This window comes from Gymnogyps californianus, chromosome 1, assembly GCF_018139145.2.
Source record: "Gymnogyps californianus isolate 813 chromosome 1, ASM1813914v2, whole genome shotgun sequence".
In the NCBI taxonomy this organism is placed as follows: Eukaryota; Metazoa; Chordata; class Aves; order Accipitriformes; family Cathartidae; genus Gymnogyps; species Gymnogyps californianus.
The window spans coordinates 178,484,540-178,505,274 of record NC_059471.1 but is presented as its reverse complement, the minus strand read 5'-3'; the positions used below and the strand labels follow the sequence as shown (position 1 = coordinate 178,505,274).

The 20,735-nt window shown below is 40.2% G+C and overlaps 1 protein-coding gene across 1 annotated transcript in view; it reads left to right on the top strand.

Moving 5' to 3' along the window:
• Positions 1–1,735: 1,735 nt before the first annotated feature.
• LGR5 (leucine rich repeat containing G protein-coupled receptor 5) overlaps positions 1,736–20,735 on the top strand; it is a 96,289-nt gene continuing 77,289 nt past the window's right edge. The window contains exon 1 of the mRNA XM_050897227.1: positions 1,736–1,947. Within this exon, the coding sequence (XP_050753184.1) occupies positions 1,736–1,947 (212 nt within the window). The remainder of the gene's footprint in view (positions 1,948–20,735) is intronic.

Genomic DNA, 20,735 nt, shown 5'->3' with positions numbered 1-20,735 from the left:
AAACCATGAAATTCAGTGACGAAAGTATTGCTGCTTTGCAGTGATATTAGACTTGGCTAAGAAACAGTCAGAGGTTTCGGGAGAACAGGTCTCCTGGACAGATATCATGGTACATAATGAAAACTCTGCTTCCTGCAGAATTTTTGTCCTCAGGCATTTCTTCCGGACAATCTATGCTTTCAGCCTTTGTTTTTATTAGCTTAGGATAAGGTGATGCTTGGGGAAAAGCTTCCCAGCAGCCCCATAGGCCTAGATTTACAAAACATTCTGGCCTAACCAGCCAGACAGCAGATTCCTTTTTTATTATTTTAAATAAAGCACTTGAGCTCCAGTACAAGATCCTTCTGCAGCTCGGATTACATCGAATGATGGTCCAGAGGTGGGAACAGGGATTATAAACTGGGTAGAATATAACAGCATGTATTTTGCCGGCCTTTTCATTAGGGCTCTCATTTCAGACTTAATTGTAGATTCAAAGACAGTGTAGCAGAAAACTTTTAAATAATGCTCTCCAATGCATACCGAGTAGCCTGACCAACAATTTAGTCACCAGTCTAAACAGGAATTGGGCTGGGACTGGGTTATTAACCTGGTAGCTAGTCTCAAGTCTGGAGCTTGTGGTCAACTTTGTTTGCACTGAAAACTGATTTGGAGGAAAGAAAAGGTTTAAAAAAATTGCCATCCTCACCTTTCCGCCACCAATGGCTGTGGCACACTCACTCACAGAAGAGTAGCGCGAAGGCCACTTTCCGCGCAACCTGAGGAGTGGAAACCTCTGCAAGAAGCTGGGTGAGGGACAGCTCAAGCGCCTTCAACGGCAGCCTCGCTGCAAAGTCAGTTTCCCTTGGCAGCCGGTCTCCTTTAGAAAACTGCTGCCTGTCGGCAAGCCTGCGACTTAACCGAGTGGGAGCCGAGGGAAGCGAGTGGATCCCCATCTCTGAACAGGACCATCGCTCAGGCTGCAGCTGGGACCGCTCACCGACGAGCGGGTTTCCCCACCGTAATTAAGACCTGGGTTAGACCTCCCTTCCAGCCCAGAGGCGCACCCAAGCCTTTGTCCCACCACCCCAGAGACCCCCCCCCCGCTAGCCCCACTGCCTCAGGACCATACCCCCGCCTCCCCAACCGTAAGCCCCCCCCCCCCCCCCCCCACTCCGCGCCAACCGACGCTTTGATTTCAAATGTAATTGGGGGGGCTAGGAGCGGGGGGGGGGGGGGCGGGGGAGAAGGTTCTGCCGCGCGACACCGCCGCACGCGCTGCCCAACCGCCCCTCCCGCCGCCTTCCAGAAACGTCCGCCGCGCGCCCCCCTGCCCTGAGGGGAGATCACCGCCCCGGGAGGCGATCAGCGCCCTGAGGCGAGCCCCGAGGCGCGGCGGCCGCGGGCGCGGCGGGCGGGCGGGCGGGGAGGCGGGGGGGGGGGGGGGGGTATTCACCCCCGCCTCCCCGCCGCCCGCCGGGCCCGCGGCCGCCCCCGCCCGCCCGCTCGTACGGCGGCGCGGGCAGGGCCCGCCGCGCTACGGCGGGCAAGGCTGGGGCGGCGTCAGCGGGCGCGCGGTGCCGGCTCCAGGGCTTTAAAGCAGCGTGTAAGCTGAGATGCTACCACAGACAGCGGCGCGGCGGCGGCGGCCGCAGCAGCAGCTCCCCGAGCCCAGACGGGCGCCCGCCTTTCGCCCCCGCCGCGCCGCGGGGCATGAGAGCGGCCGCCCCGCAGCTCTAGGTACCCGCCGGGCCCCATGGCGACGTCCCGCGCTGCCCGCGCCCTCCTCCTGCTCCTCCTCTTCTGCCTGCCGGGGCTGCGGCGTGGGGCGCGGGGCGGCGGGCAGCGCCCGCGGGGCTGCCCGGCGCCGTGCCGCTGCGAGCAGGAGGGCATGCTCCTCCGCGCCGACTGCTCCGACCTGGGGCTCACGGCCGTGCCCGCCAACCTCAGCGTCTTCACCTCCTACCTGTAAGTGTGGGCAGCCCGCGCGGGCGGGCCGGGGAGGGGGCACAGGCGGCCGCCCCCGCGCCGGCAGCGGCGGGGCGGCCCCGCGGGAGGGCCCGGGCCGGCCCCCGGCGGTGACAGGAGGCGCGCGGGGTCGGTGCGTTGCCGCGCCGCTGCCTGTAGAAAACACCCGACATCAAATAAGTTTCTAATCGCTTTTTAATCAGCGGGCGGGTTGCAAAGCGTTTATAGGTATCTCGCTATCTCGGTGCCCGGTCCGGCGCCTGGAGGATCGCTGTGTGATGTGCCGTTCAGAGGGTAATTAAAAGCGATTGCAACAGCAGAAACTCGATTCGATCTGCAGGGACGTTATCTTCACCTTTGCTTCCCGGGACAGGGCTTTGAACTGCGGTTGCTGCTGATTTAATCTTTAACAGATCTCCCCTCGGGTTGAGGAAAGGCAATAAATAAAGCGAGCTCCCAGGAGGCGGGCAGCGCTCGGAGACCGGTACGGTGCCCGGGCGGCCCCGCGCTGCCGCCGCGGCGGGCAGGTGCCTGTGCCCGGAGCCGGGCCCGGGCCGGCGCACCCGACCCCGCCGGAGCCCTCCCTCTGCCTCGAAGTACCCGCCTTACCGGGCATCCCCGCCGGGCCGGGCTCCGGTGCTTGGAAACTCCTCTGCATCTCGGGCGAGCTGAATTACAGCGTGTAGGGACAGGGACGGCGAGAACGGAGAAACTTTGTATTAACAAAAAAAACACCCAAAACTGTGGGGAAACTTTTTCTTTGTTTCTTCGTTTCCTTCTTTTTGGCAGAAGGGTCATCGTTTAGCTTCTCTTGGTTTTGTGTGTTGAAAGTGTTGGTGCACTAAAAGTGTTATTTTAGTGCCCTCCTTACTGATTTCATACAGTTCTTTGTGGTTGCGTGTCCACTAGCTTGTTAATTTAATGCTTGTCCTCCATATCCAGCATACAGTATGTCTGTTTCTGAATGTGTTTGTCCATCTGTATATTTTGACATGCTGTTGACATGCTTGCTACTATGGTTACTGTAAAGATGCTTTCACAGTGTTGTGTGTCTGGGGTATTAAAGTAATAATTCTGAACTCACTTTTCTGTTAATACCATACTTCAAAGGACATAAAACATGTTACAGCTGAGAAAGTAGATGACACTAAACTAGAAATGGCCTTTCTAAGAGAAGTACAAACATGACAACATAGGCAAGGTGGAAATGAAGTGCAACCAATAAAATCTAAGTACTAAGTATACATTAGGAGAAAGCTTAGTTTAGTGAAAATAGCATTAGTTTAGAAAGAGGATGTGCAGCTGAAAGACTTTTCTAAATATTATGCATGTAAATACTGTTCTGAAATTTATCTTAATAAGATCAGTTTTAGCTTATTTTATCATAAACATTTCAAAGTCAAAGCTGTTAGTAATGTTAAGAGGCAGGAGTCAGCGTTACTAAATGACCACTTACAGTAGAGCAAAACTTTGGCTATATGTAATAAAGATACAATCTTTAAGACACATACAAAGTCTGCCACTGGTTTCAAAAGTAGCGAGTCAGGATTTTGGGTATACACAAGACACAATGTTGTCTGGTGCTTTGGAAAGTCATAAGCAGAAGGATAGGTAATGAAGGTATAAAGGCATACTTAAGCTGTACATATCCTGTGTCAATAAGTAGATGCCCTAAATTCTTGGTTGCTTGGAGGAGTGCTAAAACTGGAAAAACTTTAGAGAACCCACTGTTTGACTGTTTTATGAAGAAAAAGAGAACATAAATATGCATGATGATGTCAAAATACCACTGCTGTGGTCTTCTGCTGTTGAAAAGATATATACCTCCAGTAACCTGCTTCTCGGTAGGATTGTGATCTGGTCCGCACTTTTGTTTTTAAGTCCCCCTTCAGCAGGGGAATGTCGTTCTCCGGTCAAGAATTCTCTGCTGTTCAGTAGTGTACACTCTGAAGTAAAAAACCACCACTGTGGGACAGGCAGACTTTTAAATGGCCAAGGCTGCATACAGGCAGTATAACAGTATAAAAGACATGCAGTATAACAGTATAAAAGACTGGTTCATACACATAGGCAGCTACATTTACCCTTTTCCAACTTTACCAGGCTGTTATCCTTGGATTGATTAATTGTTGCCTAATTATGCAGAGTTGTAGCTCCTGCCTGCCTTCCGTAAAGAACTGTCAAGTCTCATTGTCTGTAGATGGTTAAGCAATGGCAAATTTTAAAACATGCCTGCTTGTTACAGAGGTGTTTTCCTCCCTGAGCTTGGTAGTGGCCAACCAGATGCTCCTTGATTTTTTTTTTTCTATTTTTTTCCCCAGAAAAACAGAAATGCTTTTTGCGCTGTGACAGTTTTTACTTCAGATCAAAGCAGGAGGTGTAAAACTATGTACTCACATTAACTCTCTTTCCGGCAAAAAAAACATCTTCTCTGGTCAATTCTGTTCTTGCACAGTAGACATATCTGACCAAAAACTATCTATGGTACTACCTTGTGTTAAGTTTGGGCTTTTAAAGTTTTTTTTTCTAAATTTCTGTCATTTTTATCTTATCTGGACACTCGCATAGAGAAAAAAAAGGTAAACGTTTTCTTCGTGTGCACTGGAAATTGTGTGAAAAGTTGAAATGCTGAGGTCATTGAGGTTTGTTTTATGTTGGGACAAATGTGTACAGAGCATGATATATTATGGTGACTGAATTATGCATGTTTTTTATGATGGTGCTCTTGCAGCAGAGCTAAATGTAGTCTACAGATGGACCTGCTACACATTTCTCCATTCTCGCTTATGTTCCCAGGCAGCAGTTCTTGCCTCCCATCAAAAATCTTTTTATTTATGATTATGTGTCTGCTGCCATGAACTGTTAGACTTTTTAAGAGCAGACAAGGAGAATCCAGGAGTTTTTTTCCATTCCTTTTTCTTCATTTACTTTTAGGCTAAATAATGTACTCAATGTATTTAATGCAATTCCTGTTGACATAAATGAGAATTCCATGTGCTGATGAAGGGCAGCACTGAGTCTCTGTTTCAAATTAGGAACATGTCACTTTCCTATCAGTACACCATGAAAAGAAGAAGCCAGGATCTACAGGTCTTTTGCACATGCTACCCTCATTAATTCTCGAACCAAGCCTGCGAGTTAGTGAAATATTGTTACCCTTTACTGAGATGTGGAAAACTGAGGCAAAGAAGGGCTTGCTCAAAGTTAGAGGTAAAGTTTATGACAAAGCCAGTAATTAAAGACAGAATGCCTTATCCTAACTCTATTCTTTAACCACAGGCTCGCTCTACTTCTCCTAAATAATTACTCATTAAAAATAGTGTAAAATCTGGCAACTCCGGTTCAAGAATATTTAGTATGATGAGTATAAAAAAAAATCTGGTTTCATATCTCATGTGATGACCATATAGAAGATAGCTCTTAAAGATTTTGAGGGTCTCTGTTATGTGCCTGGATAGCACAGAAAAGTAAATTTATTATAAATGCCAGGGCTGTCTAACAGTTCAGATGCTGTGTTCTTTGTGATCAAAAACTCTCAGTGATAAACTTAGTGGAATATTTTAAGTGGAATATTAAGCAGAATGTTTTCATAATGTTACCGTCTTAGATTGACATAGACATGCATACATACATGTATAAATATTGCAGCATACGGCATGTTGCCTTTTACATTATAGTTTACTTAATGAGTTATTTTAGATACATGTTATTTACATTTAAAAAGTTTCATTTTGAGTACATTGTAAATATGCATAGTAACATTGGGAAATTCGGATTCATATAATTTTTAATTCTTCATAGAAATAAGAAAAAAATATTTTTCAAAACTATGGTAACATTGATTGTATTACAGTGAAACCTATGAAGAAGAAATCAGTGCATATTATAAGGTTCCTAACATATTAGTCTTCAAATAAATTTTGGCCTTCTGCTTCATTCATTGCCATAATATTGTATTTGTTGATAAGTACTCCTGTAGAGCACAGTCAGAACTCTATAGGGTATCTGAAAGTGTTTAAGACTACTAAACAGAAAAAAAATTGACAAAGAATTTGGGAGAAAAAAATTATTTACTTTTTGAAGGTTAAAAAGTATATTCCCAGAAATTAACTACACTTCTGAAATAAGCAAGATAGTTGTTTCTGCGTCAGGAATACCCCAAAACATTAAGACCAACCTTTTGGGGTAAGTTTGCACTACTTTAGTTATTCTGATCTCACAGTGCAAACTCAAGTCTTGTCTGCGTCTTCATCTAAGGTATCTTGGGAATGACCATAGTTTATCAAAGAGATCAAACAGCAAGGTATCTTCTTATGAAGAAGTAAGCTTTATAAAGTGTCTTACAACTTCCAGATCCCTTGACAAGATTTAGGTGTTAGGTAGTTAGTGAAATGTCTGCCTTTTCTTAGAAAGTACTTCTTTACATAGCTACAAACTTTATAAACCATTTTTGTGCCTTTCTAGTTGAAATAAATTAAATGATTGCCATGTGGTTTCAGTTAATAATCTGAGTCTTGTCCCAGTTGAGGATGAAGGTGAATCCAGGTTCTGGATTTAGAATTTAGTGTTAAATCTCCCTTTTGAAAAGAAAACAGAGCATTTCCTCTCTACTCATGGCAACAGTAGGTATGCAAAGGTAAAATGTACGCATAGATAAATTAGATGTAGGTAAAAACTGAAGAAGTAACAAACTATGTAAAGTTTGTGTTTGCCAGTTTTCAAGGGATTTGCTTTAAATTTCAAAACATAATGTGTCAACTCAAAGTTAGTTTCTTTGTGAAAAATTTGGATTAAAAATGTATTTAAGAAGAGAATGTCACTCTTCCCACTTGAGAATACAGTGCTAAAAATAACTCTTTACACTGCTTCCTAAAGAGCCTTGTGCTGCTCAGGAGGGAGGAAAAAGGCACTCACACACTACCTCTCTCCTCTGTAACATTTGCTCTGTGGAAATGCTCTGTAAAGTGACAGGGAAAAGGAAGCTGTCTTTAAGCTGGTAGAATAGAAGGAGCTGGCAGGGTGAAGGCACCTTGAATTTGGTTTGGTATCTGAAGTGCATAGGACAATTGGCCGGGCAGAGGGAGCCTGACTCCAGCTGAGAACGCGTGCACTGGGCTGACCTTCCCAGTCAGCATGCCAGCGGAGATTAGACTTTCCTCAAGTGCTCCCTTGTTTACCCAGTCTTTTCTCTGATGTCATATGTCTTTCAAATGCTTAAAATTGCTACCAAGTTTGCAGCAGTCCAGATTGCTTTCTTTTATTCCGTTTGTTGGCCAAGATAATATTTCATCTGCATGCACCACTTTCTTAATTCTCTGTTGGTTATTTAAATGGTCTTGATTAATACAATTTATGGTATTTTCCCTGACTTCCTTCCTTGAACTGTCCAGCAGGTCTGATTCTTTTCCCAGTAAAAATCATGGTAAATAAGGTGTGGTTCCTTTGGCTCCAAGTAAACTGACTGAGGGCAGAACATGATGTGATGTTTTTGACATACCAAAACAGCTTTAGACTTCAGTTAGAAGAAAATACTCTAACATCTTTAAAAAGAATGAGATGTGATCAAAGCATGCTTACGCCTCAGAGATTTAGCAATTCGTGTGGCAAATCCTTATGCTACATCCTCTGTACTGTTTGCTGAGAAGACCTGAGAAACTTCTGTACAATTTTACTGATCAGATGTGAGAAATCTAATGCCTGAAGAATTATAAAAGAAATAAATGTAGTTGGGGAGTGGTAGGGCCTGAAATGATGTTACTGTTACTTGTTGAAGGAGTGCTACCCTCTTCTCTCTTTTGGAATCAAGGTTTAAATGAAAAATGCACAAAATTAAGACAATGAACAGCTTTGACTATATATGACAGTAACTCATGGTACCCCTGTTTTTGGTCCCAAGAAGCATGCTTTTTTCCTAAAAGCCTATGGACAACAGCTTGGAATTTTTGAATTAGCGACCTTGGAATGAGTATTAAAGCAGCAGCACCCACAGAGAAATACCATCCTGGAGTGTCTTTGCCATTTAGGTGAAAAAGACCCACGTAAGCTGCTGCTCAGAAAGGTGCGATCACTCAAGCTGAGAGAGCACAAGCCAGCTAGTACTACACTAGGCACTAGCAATACCTGGAACTCCAAGGAGGAATGAAATGGGATAGCAGTGCAGATCCCCAGGAGCTGGTACAGTATGTCCCCAGCTTGATAAGGCCAGTGCATTCTGTATCACCTTCCAGTTTTATTATTTTGCTATATGTTTTACTAAGTTTTAGTGATGAGCTTTGGGTTTTGGGGGCAGTGGCCACAGCGCTAAGGTCCATTGCAGAAAGGACAAGTTGTATTTTCATGGCTAGACACTGCTGCAAAAAATAATTATTCTGAAGCGCAGTGTTATCCAACAGTGATAATTATAATAATCAGCCACTCCCAAATTAAGATTTTATTGGTAACAAATGGGCTCTTAGTTTGGGCCCAATTTTATGATTTCGCTCCAGTCCTGCAAATACTTATCCAGATACTTAACTTTAGTCTCAGGAATGGTTCCACTGAAATCATATGTGCAAATGTTTGTTGGACCAAGGCCTTGAAGAATTCTAAAACAATTATCCCCTTCCCCAAATATCAACTCATTTGTGTGGAATAGTTTCACTAAGGTCTTCTGCTACACTGTGTCATTACACAGCCTAAAGCATTACGTATATCATAAATTGTTTAAAAGCCTTTCTTTCAAGATTTTTCAAAATCATACGTAAAATGAATATTTAGTTTAGTTTAATCCAGAACACACTGTCTTTCAACAGTATTAACTTATGTAATGCAATTAAGTAATTTAAGGACATGCTTTTGATAAAAAATTGCTAAAACTTTTTACATTATGGTACAAAAGTGTAGTCTTTTTGTGCAGGAGAAATGATATTGTGCATGTGGAGTTGTGTGTGTATAGATAGGCTTTGGGCAAATTAAAAAAAGTATCAGCCTAAAGCAGTACAAACAACTATAGCTCCCACCACACAAAATCTCTCCCCTCTTTTGCAGACACTTGAATAAATGCTTTCTTTTTTATTGAGAGTAACCATGCTTAATAATGTTACCAAACATAAGCATTAAGTACTTAAGTAATGCAGAAGTATTTGCTGGATTGGGACTTAAGTTCTATAATGATTGTGTATAAAAGTAACCCTTTAAGTCTTATGACTTTTTTTGTGCTTGTGTCATACAACTTTTCCCATGAAAAGTCTACAATAATTTGATGCTGGTATTTATGAAGGGGAGGCAGGAGGTAGAAAAGTAAAGCTGGTGATTAGTACTACTACTTCTCTATTTTCTTCAGGTTTTTGGTTGTTAGTTCCTTTACCAAACACTTCAGTCTGCTTTGCTTGAGGATGGAATTGTTACAGCACTGGTATTACACAGAAATAAAACTTTCCTAGCCCTTGTTTCTGCAGAAGTAGGCATCTTACAATGCCAGTTATACCATGTCTTCTGGATCCTGTGATAATATAAATGCTAGTCTAAGTGAATGAGAGAACAGATGTGAGATGATGTCAGCATTAAGGGAAGTGTAACTGCACTGATTTGGCATTCACTGAGTTTGTAAATGAGTCTCTGTGTACCCTGACAGGAGAAGTAGGTCATAGCTGGCAAAGGAAGCAAGTAAGATAAGACAAAGCGCTCTCTCACCCATTACTGAAAGTTACCTGTTCTGAACCACCTTGATGAGTAATTTGCCTTTGGGTCTTTTATCCTTGATCAGTTTGGCATGGAGGCTGCCTCAGAAATTAGATCTTTCTCCTGTTGGTCTCGCACATGATGAGGTTGCAGTTATGTTTGTGGTGGGGGGCAGACCAAGTTGTCCAGTGTCCAGAAATGAGATTCATCCTTATGAAAGCATAGAAATCAATGTTTCTTAAACACCCTGATTCACAGAGATTGCCATTTTGGAAGCATGAGGAAGGGGCAGGAACTGCTTCTGGGAATAGGGAGTATGATCAGATAGCTATAGCTGGGATCTAGGTAGCGAGGCCTTTGAGTTCCACTCTTGGATGCAGTAGTTTACAAATTTAAGCAAATCATGCAACTTTTCTGTAGTCTTACTCTATATATATGGTGGCTGGGACAACTACCTACATCTGAGTTTGACTAATTTGGTAGTGGCTGATAAATGATGGAGATCTGTAGATTAAAAACACTTAATGAGGTGCTAATTATGAGTATGACATGGTAAAATAAGGTGAAATCCCGAAGGATTTTCTTCTCTTCTTAAGGATGTATGTCTGCCTTTCGGTTTTGCTCATGGCTGTCTATGTGGGCTGAACTCTGTGACATAGAAGAGTCTTATTGGAACAAGTAAAGTCTATGCAGGCGTCTGAAAGCAATATTTGACCTGCTGACAAGAAAATAGAGGTTCCATATGCTTAGTGCAATATGGAAGTATTGCCTGCGCTCATGCTGAAGTTGTGCAAAGACAAGGATTTGGAAGAGGGCCAAAAGAAGTGCAGATTCAACCTTGCGACCTGACAAGGGTCTCAGGGAGTAAATTCCAGTCCTACAGTGTCCCTGCAGAAAGCCTCACTATATTGACTTTAACCTGCAACAGGCACACACAATTATAGGAAGATTAACAGAGAAGCAAAAAGTGCATTGTGAAGAAAGAGACGGCAGGTAGCTTGGGAATCCATCTGTATTGGTGCTATAGAGTAGTGAAATGTGGCTCTCATCAGGCAGCTCAACCAATTTTAAACCCTTGGGAGAAGTGGCAGTAATGCAAATCACAGTTTACATTTGTGCCATGTGTCTGCAATAAGACTTTGTAGGGTACAGTTACTTTGGCATAGTTATTATCAGAAACGTTTGTGACTGACTGGCTCTAGTGGAGATAACACCTAAGTATATAGTTGTGATGGGGTGAAGAGTAAGGGTTTGCAGTACTGCTGCTGGGTGTTTTTAAAAATTAAGTGTGGGGCACTGTGGAAGAGTAATTGGGAGCAGAATAAGGGGTTCACGTGGTGTTATTTAGGCCTAGCACTGAAAAGGGACAATATGAAAGCTCATGATCTGAGAATAGCATCTGGGAAGGCTGTAAGTTCCTCAGCATATGGAGGCTTCACATTGCCTCTTACCTGTTGCCTCTACATATGTGGAGTAGTGTGAACTGCCAAGTGCCAGAACTTTACTTCTTTCTGGCCAAGACAGAAGATGTGAAAAGAAAGGGCAGGACAAGCATCTTGGAACATCCTATCTGTCTGAAGGCCAGAAACACTACAGGACATAGCTGAACACATTCTTGAAATCTTGAAGTACATGTTTTTAGAATAAAACAAATGCTTACTGAATACTGATGAGGCAAAAAACTTTCCTCTGGAATAGAAAAAAACCGTTGTGTAGAAACAGATATACGTGGAAGAATATTGTAGCAGAAGTATTTCTTAGGTTATTTGGATGGAATATTTAAAATAAATCATGATAGGGAATGGAGAAAAAAGACCCAGTGCCAGATTCATCTCTGCATGTCATTCCATGTGTGTAATTTAATAGACTTATGCCAAGAAAGACTTCAGGTAGTTTTTGCTCTGCTTATACTAATGAAACTAACTTAATTGCGTGGAATTGGTACTGCTAAAATAAATTCAATTTGAAAAGTTTGAAGATTTTGGAAAAGCATTAATTGATATAATTAAAATGAAGCATTCACTGCAGTTTTAATGTGCCAACTCTTGACAGAAAAGCTTCTGATATGTCATTACTGTGCACGGTGTCTGTCTTTCTGAAATAAATAAAAGTCAAATTTTTTTTTAGAAAAAAAGATTTTAAGCATACAGCCAAGTGATCATTATTGCCTTGTTTGTGTCAGGTTGTAGACTCTGGCAGGAGAGTTGTGTTCTGTTGTGTCAGGGAGTTTTGGTCAACTGTACAGACTTTCCAGCAGTTTGAGGAAGGAGGGATTTTCTTTCATTTTTCAGTCTTTTTGTTGTCATTGTTGATAGCGTTCAGTGAAAAGAGCAACAAATTTTTTTTGAGGATGCTTACACAGTGCTGTGACACATTCATTCCATTTATCATAGACATAAAGAACCATCACACCAAATAGAGTTATCAAAATCACATTTCTGTACATATTGGTGCCTCAGCTGTTCTGCCTTCAATGGCTGTCTCCGGTCAATCTGTGAAGAATCCCATAAACCTGAAGCCAGATGTGGTCTGTTTTCTACATTTATCATCAATCATGGATACAGCATCTTGCAGTCATGTAGCTCTATGTTCCTGCCTGTCTGACCATAGAGCAGTGCTGTAAGAGCATCAGATTTCACAAGGAATTTGTAATATCCAGATTCACTGGATGGTATTATTTACAGTGTTGTATCTCTGTGTGGGAAGTATATAGGGAAATGCGGCATGCTGTCAACATGCAGCTAGTTTAATCTCTTCTGATAAGGGTTTGTGAAAACTATTATGAGCCAATTTGGTTCCCAATGAAGCTAGAACTGAAACTCCTTTTAATGATAGGGATTGAGCTGCTGGTATGTCACAGTTAGTTTTATTGTAGAGGGTTCTGTTGGGTCACGGTGAGTCTAATCTAAGGGAAATTACTCACTCTTTATCCAAATATCACCATATGTTGAGTACACAAACAGATTTGTTTTTCATATGTGGTGAATGAATAATTACCTAAGTACACAATGATAGTAATTAATTGTAAATGACATTCATTAGTGGTTTTGATTATCTCAGCATGGAGAGCTTCCATTAAAGTGTTCACAGCTTTTATAAGGCAGTATTAAGGGGGTTGTTCAATAAATATGTACTGATCAAGATTAGACCAAATGAAAATAACCACCCTGTGTATCATCATGTAACAATATGAATTTGGTAAATGGATGGATGTCCTAGCCACAGGAGAATAATAACAGAAAGACATAAAGGAAAAAAAAATACACCTTAGCAGCAAAGCATTATGTCTATATTTTTTCAGTCAGTAATATCACTACTAGCATTAAAGATAAATGAAATACATGTCTACCTGTAACAGAGTGAAACAAAATCAGACGTGAAATAAGCCTTCTGTTGTTCTTTATCTGTAAAATGGTGGTGTTTATCAGAAACAATTCCAGCAATTAAAACATTTGGTAACCTAACATTTGTTAGCAGGTTTAGACATTAATCTGAGTGTTCCTCTGTGCTATCAGTCAAGTCTGTTCACAATGAAATGCCTTGGACCAGTACTAGCCAATGTGACTCTTTAGAAGATGGGTCTAAAAAGTGGACAAAGCAACTAGTATATTTGTATGCTGTTTAACTCATGGAGCAACTCCTGGCTTATTAGGCAAACTGAGGTCTTCAGTGTGACGGGCAAACGCCTGAGTCAGTCCACTTGGGTGCAATTAGAGCAGGCCTGTTGCTACTGCAGTGACCTTGGGTGCACTTTGGGAACACATAGTTCAAGACCAGGTAAGCTGACCTGAAAGAAGCAGCCCAGGGGTGCACCAGGTGGGAAGGATGACACAGAACAAAGGGAGCTCGAAATTTTTCTTTATGCATTATGGCGCCATTATTGATGAAGATGAAATATGAGGTGGAATTTCTCAGTAGTTACAGTATGAGAAGGAGGCTTTGAAGTTGCATACTAAGATGATTGTACAGTGCTGCCTCAGAGCATATAATTCTTGAGTAAGTGTTTTAATGATGTAATATGTGTATGTTTGTCACTTCTAGTTAAAAAAGACAGTTTCTGAATATTTTGTCATGTGTCAGGGCAAGTATAAAGAAATAACTGTGCACAGAGATTGATCTCAGTGCACAGGGTTTTAAATGTGGAGAAAGAAACCCCAACAACATTCAGATATCTGTCTTTCCTTTTATGTCATCATCCATCAGAACAGATAATGCAGCTTGTGTAAAATCAGGAGTTTTATTTCCTATGAATATTTTTTTATTTCTTTCATATTCGTAATAATCTTGTTGACAGGGTTGTCTCTGACTGCCAGATTTAGTAAAAATACATAATTAAATGTTCTGATAGGCAAGAAGATGGTTATGTTTACTGCTGGCATGAGATCATAAAGTAATTTAAAAATTGTTGTAAAGCACTCAGAACAGATTGCATTAACATAATATATAGAGTATTAACATATTAACATAAGACACAATATTGATGGATAAAAATTCAAACTAGACAAATGAAAGTACACGTTAGACCATGGAATAATGTCTTCAAACATATGACATGAAATAGACCTGCAATTTTCTCTGAATAAATAAATAAATAAATAACACTTAAGCTTCCCACTGTAGAGAAACAAGTTTGAGATGTCACCCTGTAAGTATATACCTAAGGCTGAGTGATATTAAAATGAATAAAAGGTTGATTTTAATACCAGTTCTGTACCTCATGCTACTATTTCAGTATTTCACAAAGCGCGTGATGCAGTTGACTTTGAAAGATACTAATTAAGAAGAATGCGGTAAGGGATAGTTTATGCTGCTTCTAAAATCCAGGCCTGGCAGAGGTGGCTAGAGGTACCTTTTGCCATTTTAAAATATTTTCCTTTGTAGGTTACTTAGGACAGCAACACAGCTCACAAAGAAAGTAGAAAAGGCCTAAGGCTGCTTCTTAGAAAAGCAGTCAGCTCATAGATATCCTGGGAACTGTTCCACTAGTCAGAACTGTCAAGCAGAGAATGTAAAATGTCTTTCTCTGGCTTCTGAAGAGGTTTGCCGTATACCGTTGCCTCGTCCTGAGAGGGCTACTTAGAGGCAAGTGAGCCCCATTCAGACTGATCCACAGCTGGGTCAGTGAAGCACTGTTACCCAGTTCTGTTAAAAATTATGAAGATTTGTCAGAGCTATCAATTTAGTTCAGTAGTTGAAATCATTGGCTTTTCTTGGATCTTAAAAAACTGATAGCTGTGTTCTTAAACTTTCACATGTAGAAGACCTGATGATTTAACTACAAGCTTTGCTAGTTCTAGGTAAAGGTCTCTGGTAAAATGATTGGATTTATTATACGTGTTATGTTTTCTGGAGACATAAACAAATGCAGGCTAATGCCAATATGTACATCTTCAGGCTAAAGATTTCAGCTGCAGTGCTTCTGTATAGTGCAGAACCTCTGTACACTCATTAAGTCTTACCCTTAAAGAGTAAAATATATTAAGATATAGAAATCAGTGTATTTTTTCTCAGTATCTAAATCTTTCATTCTGTCAAAGTGGAAATACTTTTGACGTTCTGTTATACATTAAATATTTCCTTGGATACCAAGGTATCCTATATTCATGGGAGTTTGGCGGTTATATACTTTTGGATACAGCTGCAGACCTAGCTGGTTTGTGTTTGGAAGGAAAGACAGATCATGGTGTGACATCAGGCAATATCAGCTGTGGGGACTATTACCTCCATATCATCTACTCAGTGCCTGCTCCCTTCCTAGTAAGTCTGTGTTTGCTATCTGCATCTCTAAGTGCCTATACAGCTTTTAAGACCTCTATCGTTACCATCTTTAAGCTATTAAAGTAGGAAAGAGATGCCTTACACCGGAAAACAAAGCTTTTTCAAGCTTCTCAGCTTACTATTCCAGATCTAGGAAGAGGTTTTTCAGAAGATTTTTCTAGCTATTGAGTCTGAATTATGTCTCTCACTTTTTAAGACATTAACTGATAAGATAAAGAAGATTATTTCCTTTCTAAGTCGCAGTTGGTAACATACATACAGATATTGTGTGTGCCTGTATACAGGCTGGGAAAGAGGTTCTGGCAAATATTTGGGCCTTAGAATATTTATTTTTACATTAATTTTTATATGCTATATCATTTAAATCTACCTGGAAGTCACTTTGGAAGTCTGCAAACCTATACAACTACAATGATTAACAGCAAGAGTATGACGGCAAGTGTACAGGCAGCAGAGAATAGGACAGCTGTCTAAATTTGATCGTCAGATCACTGACTAGATTTGTCATGTTCCTAGGTCCGTCCTCTTCATGGAAGTAGTTACTGTCAAATAAATCTGAAAATTGCGTGGTCTTGTTATCACAGTGAACTGTGTAAGCTCTGATAAAATAGAATCAAATTATTGAAGAGTCTACAAATTATAAAGCAGTTAAAAAGGGGAAAATCAGAGTTGAATTATTAGGCAACTTGTATTCTGAAGGGCAAAATAAGAGATTGCAAAATGGATCAGACCAAGGTGATTAAATCTGTATCTCATTCTAACAGCAACCATGCCTAGCTGCTTTGGAAGATATTTAACTGCTACCTTATAAGTGGAAACAAATCCCTGTGTTCCATGGTATTTTAATATACTTGTGAATACTCTTATTCCTGAGAGCACACTGACCCTTTCTAAGTGCTGTCAAAATACTGATTTCAGCTGCCTCAAGACAACAGTTTTCACAGATACAAATAGAGTGCTTTTTAAAGCATTAAATATTGATAGCTTTATTATTACAGGAATCTCTTTATTATGAAGAGATACATGTATAGTCTAACCCTTGTATTCATCTTCTCTCTAAACAAAACAGTTGTCCTGGTTTCGGCTGGGATAGAGTTAATTTTCTTCTTAGGAGCTGGTACAGTGCTGTGTTTTGGGCTTAGTGTGAGAATAATGTTGATAACACTCTGATGTTTTAGTTGTTGCTAAGTAGCGCTTATCCTAAGTTAAGGATTTTTCAGTTTCCCATGCTCTGCCAGCAAGCAGGTGTACAAGAAGCTGGGAGGGAGCATAGCCAGGACAGCTGACCCAAACTAGCCAAAGGGATATTCCATACCATAGAATGTCATGCTCAGTATATAAACGGGGGGAGTTGGCCGGGAGGGGTGGATTGCTGCTCGGGCATCGGTCAGTGGGTGGCGAGCAATTGCATTGTGCATCACTTGTCTTTTCTTGGGTTTTATTTAATTTTTTTCTTTTTTTTTTAATATTCCTTTTCATTACTATTATTATTATATTATTATTGTTATTATTATATTTTATTTTACTTTAGTTATTAAACCGTTCTTATCTCAACCCACGAGTTTTACTTTTTTTTCCGATTCTCCTCCCCATCCCACTGGGAGGAGGGAGCAATGAGCGAGCGGCTGCGTGGTGCTTAGCTTCTGGCTGGGATTAAACCATGACAACAGTCTTAGTCTTTTTTTTTGTATGCTCTTATGATAAGTTTTTTTAAATTCCTTTAAATTAGAGTTCTCGAGTTCAGTGAATACAAAATTTCTTTTTTTTTCCCAATTCTTTGCCTACCAAAATAAAAAAATACAGAGTAATCAAAAATCAGTGCCATTGCAGAAGCCAACTTTGAGAGCCAATTTTGTTCTTTGCTATAATTACTGTGCCTGGAAGGACAACAGAATGAGGATGTAGCGGGCATGTTGGGTTCGGTCCAAAGATTGTACTTGAGGGTAAGTCATGAAATCTTGTAACATTGGTGGTTTAGTGAAAAAGATAAGAGGGCAGGAAAAGCTTGATTTATGTGCTTTATTTTCTGATATGTCTTATCTATACACTTTCTGTTCTGGACCTGTCAGCACAGAATCTCCTCATACAAAAGTATAAGAAACCAAAATAGACTTTTTCTCCAAGCTGTGAAAGGTAACAGATTTAGGACTTGCTAGATCTATGAGAAAAAACAATTTCAGAGAGGTAGACCACCAAAAGTGAACTTCCAAGGTGCTGGCATGTGTGCTGACTCCTGACACTCCCAGCTCAAGCACAATTGCTGATTTCACTTAGCAGGGCAGGGTACTGGGAAAAGAACTTGCTTTCTGCAGCTGAATTCCCTGAGTAGGAGCTGCTTGTCTTTGCTAGTTAAGTTTCTGAATTCACAGAATTGGAAGAAGATAGTGCTCAGAATTTTCTGGAAGATTGGAGTTGGAATAGGAAATTCAGGAAAAATGTGCTTCCATATTAAGAGTCTCTCTGCAACAGAGACGGTTTAAGATGTTCATGTTGGCTTTCCCCCCCTAGAAGCCAGTTGTTCCCACCCTCCTGCTCTAGGCTTCGTCTCTTTCGGCTGTGCTGACTTCAGCTGTTTGTTGGGCCGTGCTCCTAAGCAAATCTGTGAAATAATCCAGTTTAAAAAGAAACGCATTTCTGGTCTTTGAAAAATATATATCTCATTTCACTGATCTGTTTTAGAATGTATCTACAGAAACAGCCGAACAAGCGCAGCTGAAGGGACAGGGACAACTGATTGGGAGTTCAGCGAGCAGCTGAAGGGGAGTGGAAAACTTTTCAAGTACCCTTGTACCATTGCAGTTTCCAACGCAAAAATGAACATACAGAAAACCACAGAGATGGGATTTTCTTATCTTTGATTTAGTTGTAGTCATGTGCTCATTAGCAAAAGACTTTTGCCTTGATTAATTGGATATAGTTGATAAACATAGCATTTTGTAAAAATTCCATTGGAGGTGCTTGTAATAGGCACAATATAAATTCTTCAGACTATTTCAGATGAGTCTAGAATTCAGCAAAACTGAGCAGGTAAACATTCTCAGAGAACGTGAGTTCATTTACAGTGGTTCAATTTAGTAGTCAACTGAGAGAAAATTTTTCACCCAGACATAGCTCTATAAAAACAATCACACAGAGCAGTTCTTGAATTTGTGAGTCAAATAACTATGAAATTTATACACCAAATAATTTCAAAATAATGACTGCATAAAAAACTTTTCCAAAATTGGAAAAAAATATGCCCTCCGCTCCATATCGAAGTACCTACAGGTAAAACGTTTTGTCTGCTTAGTGGCAAATTTCACCCAAGATATATGTATCCTATAGACCACACGAGACCATGTTTAAGAGAGGGAAAGAAGACTCATCAGATATGAGCTTACAGTTGAAAATGCCACCTTACTCTGAAATACCTATGAAATACATCATCCGGAGCAGAACTTCAACAAATTATTAGCAACAAGAGTCTAATAATTATTATTAACACTATGGAGAGCACTATGGCTTGTGTGTATATACTTGATGTCTTTCTACAATAATAATTTCATTCCTTTAGACACTGTGACACTATTACAATGCAGTAACAGAAAAAAAAGCATTGTAAGAAGTGATTGCAGCAGCCAATTTCAAATATATTTGCTGGTTTTACCTTATTCCATATGCGGAAAGGGAATATTCTCTTCTGCCTCCCAGCTGCCATTGCTTGCTTGGAAAATCAAGCCAAATTCTGCGTCCCCAACCAATACTCAAGAAGCAAAACAGATAAAAATATGGTAGTCACATTTAATAGGTTATCATCTCATATATCACTTTACAAAAAAACTCCCGAAAGGTAGACGACATGTTTGTGTTTCTAAAAAACTTAAACCATTCTCCAATTTTATGTTTCACTTTTCTAAAATTCAGGAAGGTAAGAAATGGTACACTTGGGGCACTAAAGAAAATGTACCTTTATAACTATGAATCATCTTATTGTGTGTCTGTTACAGTAGCCAGAGACTGCACTTTACATGAGACATACAACATGACAATGTTGATCAGAACTCTTTTTTGTTACAAAGATTTGTATTTTAACATTTTCAAGCCAGTTCTGTATTTCTTGATTACCAAGTAGCAAATCCCCAAATAAGTTTTATAATCACATTCTATATATATACTATATATACATAACATTATAAGGAATTATATTAAATGTATAACAAGATAAGTAGAATTGTGTTTTAAAACCTTGCTTCTCCTACATAGTGTTTAAGGCAAAGGAAACTGTTATATATACTTCTGTAAAAAGTGTTTCTTAAAATTGACTTTATTTGTTTTACAGTTTAGAAAACTCTGCAGGTAGCCTTAAGAGCCTGTTCAATTCATTATCATTAAATCAACAACCAGAGCTTCTTTCTGCCATTCCCTGGCAGGATTAATGGATTTTGGCATGATTTGTGCATTTAACAGTGAAAGCTCTTGCTGGGTAAGCTAGGAAGCTTGACTAATTCTCAGTTGTGCTAACTTCATAAACCTATTTTAAGGTTTTAACTTTGGCTAAAGATTAAAGGTAATGACTTCATGCTGCTACCTTTTAATATATGATACTCTAATACGATTATGGTTAATAAGTGTAAATAAAATATCAACTATATATTGTATGATACACATGTGAAAATAGGTATGTAATGGATATTTTACGACATCCTGTAAACTGTCATTTTTGTGGTTTAAAATGAGATTCCACGAAACAATTGATGTATTAATATTCAAACACCTGCATATTTTAAAATGCTTGAAATATTAAATGATACACAGAATTAGTGAACTCCATAACAGGAACAGATCATTTGTATTTCAAAACAACTTACACTTGAATCAGAAAAGTGAACAATTATGATTTGATTTGATTTAAAGCTGGCTTGCTCAGCAAAGCCATTTTAACCGGTAAAGCATTCCAGTTACTATCGGGTTTTTCACCTTTCCAGACAACCCTAGAATCAGTATTCAGAAAAGCCTAAAGAAAGGAGAAAAGAGAGGAAAAAATATTTTCAGCCTGTCTGACAAGACTACATAAAAAGCTCGTGATCAAAGGGTCTTAAATACACGTTACTGGTGTGACAAACAACATTTTTGTCCCTTTATTAGATTTATTTTTCTTCTGAAAACTGCAGTGGCCAGTGTATAGTTTGTGAAAGAAAGCTGGCAGGGTTGTATTCTTTGATTCCTAATTAACACCTTCAGTCTCAAAAGAGAACTAACAGAAATACCATAAAATGTTGCAGCTGCATTGTTATTCCGCTTGGTTGGTTTGTTAAAAGTCGGCTGGGCATTGGCAGCTGCAATAAAGGAAAAGCTCAATGGATGTTTTGTAT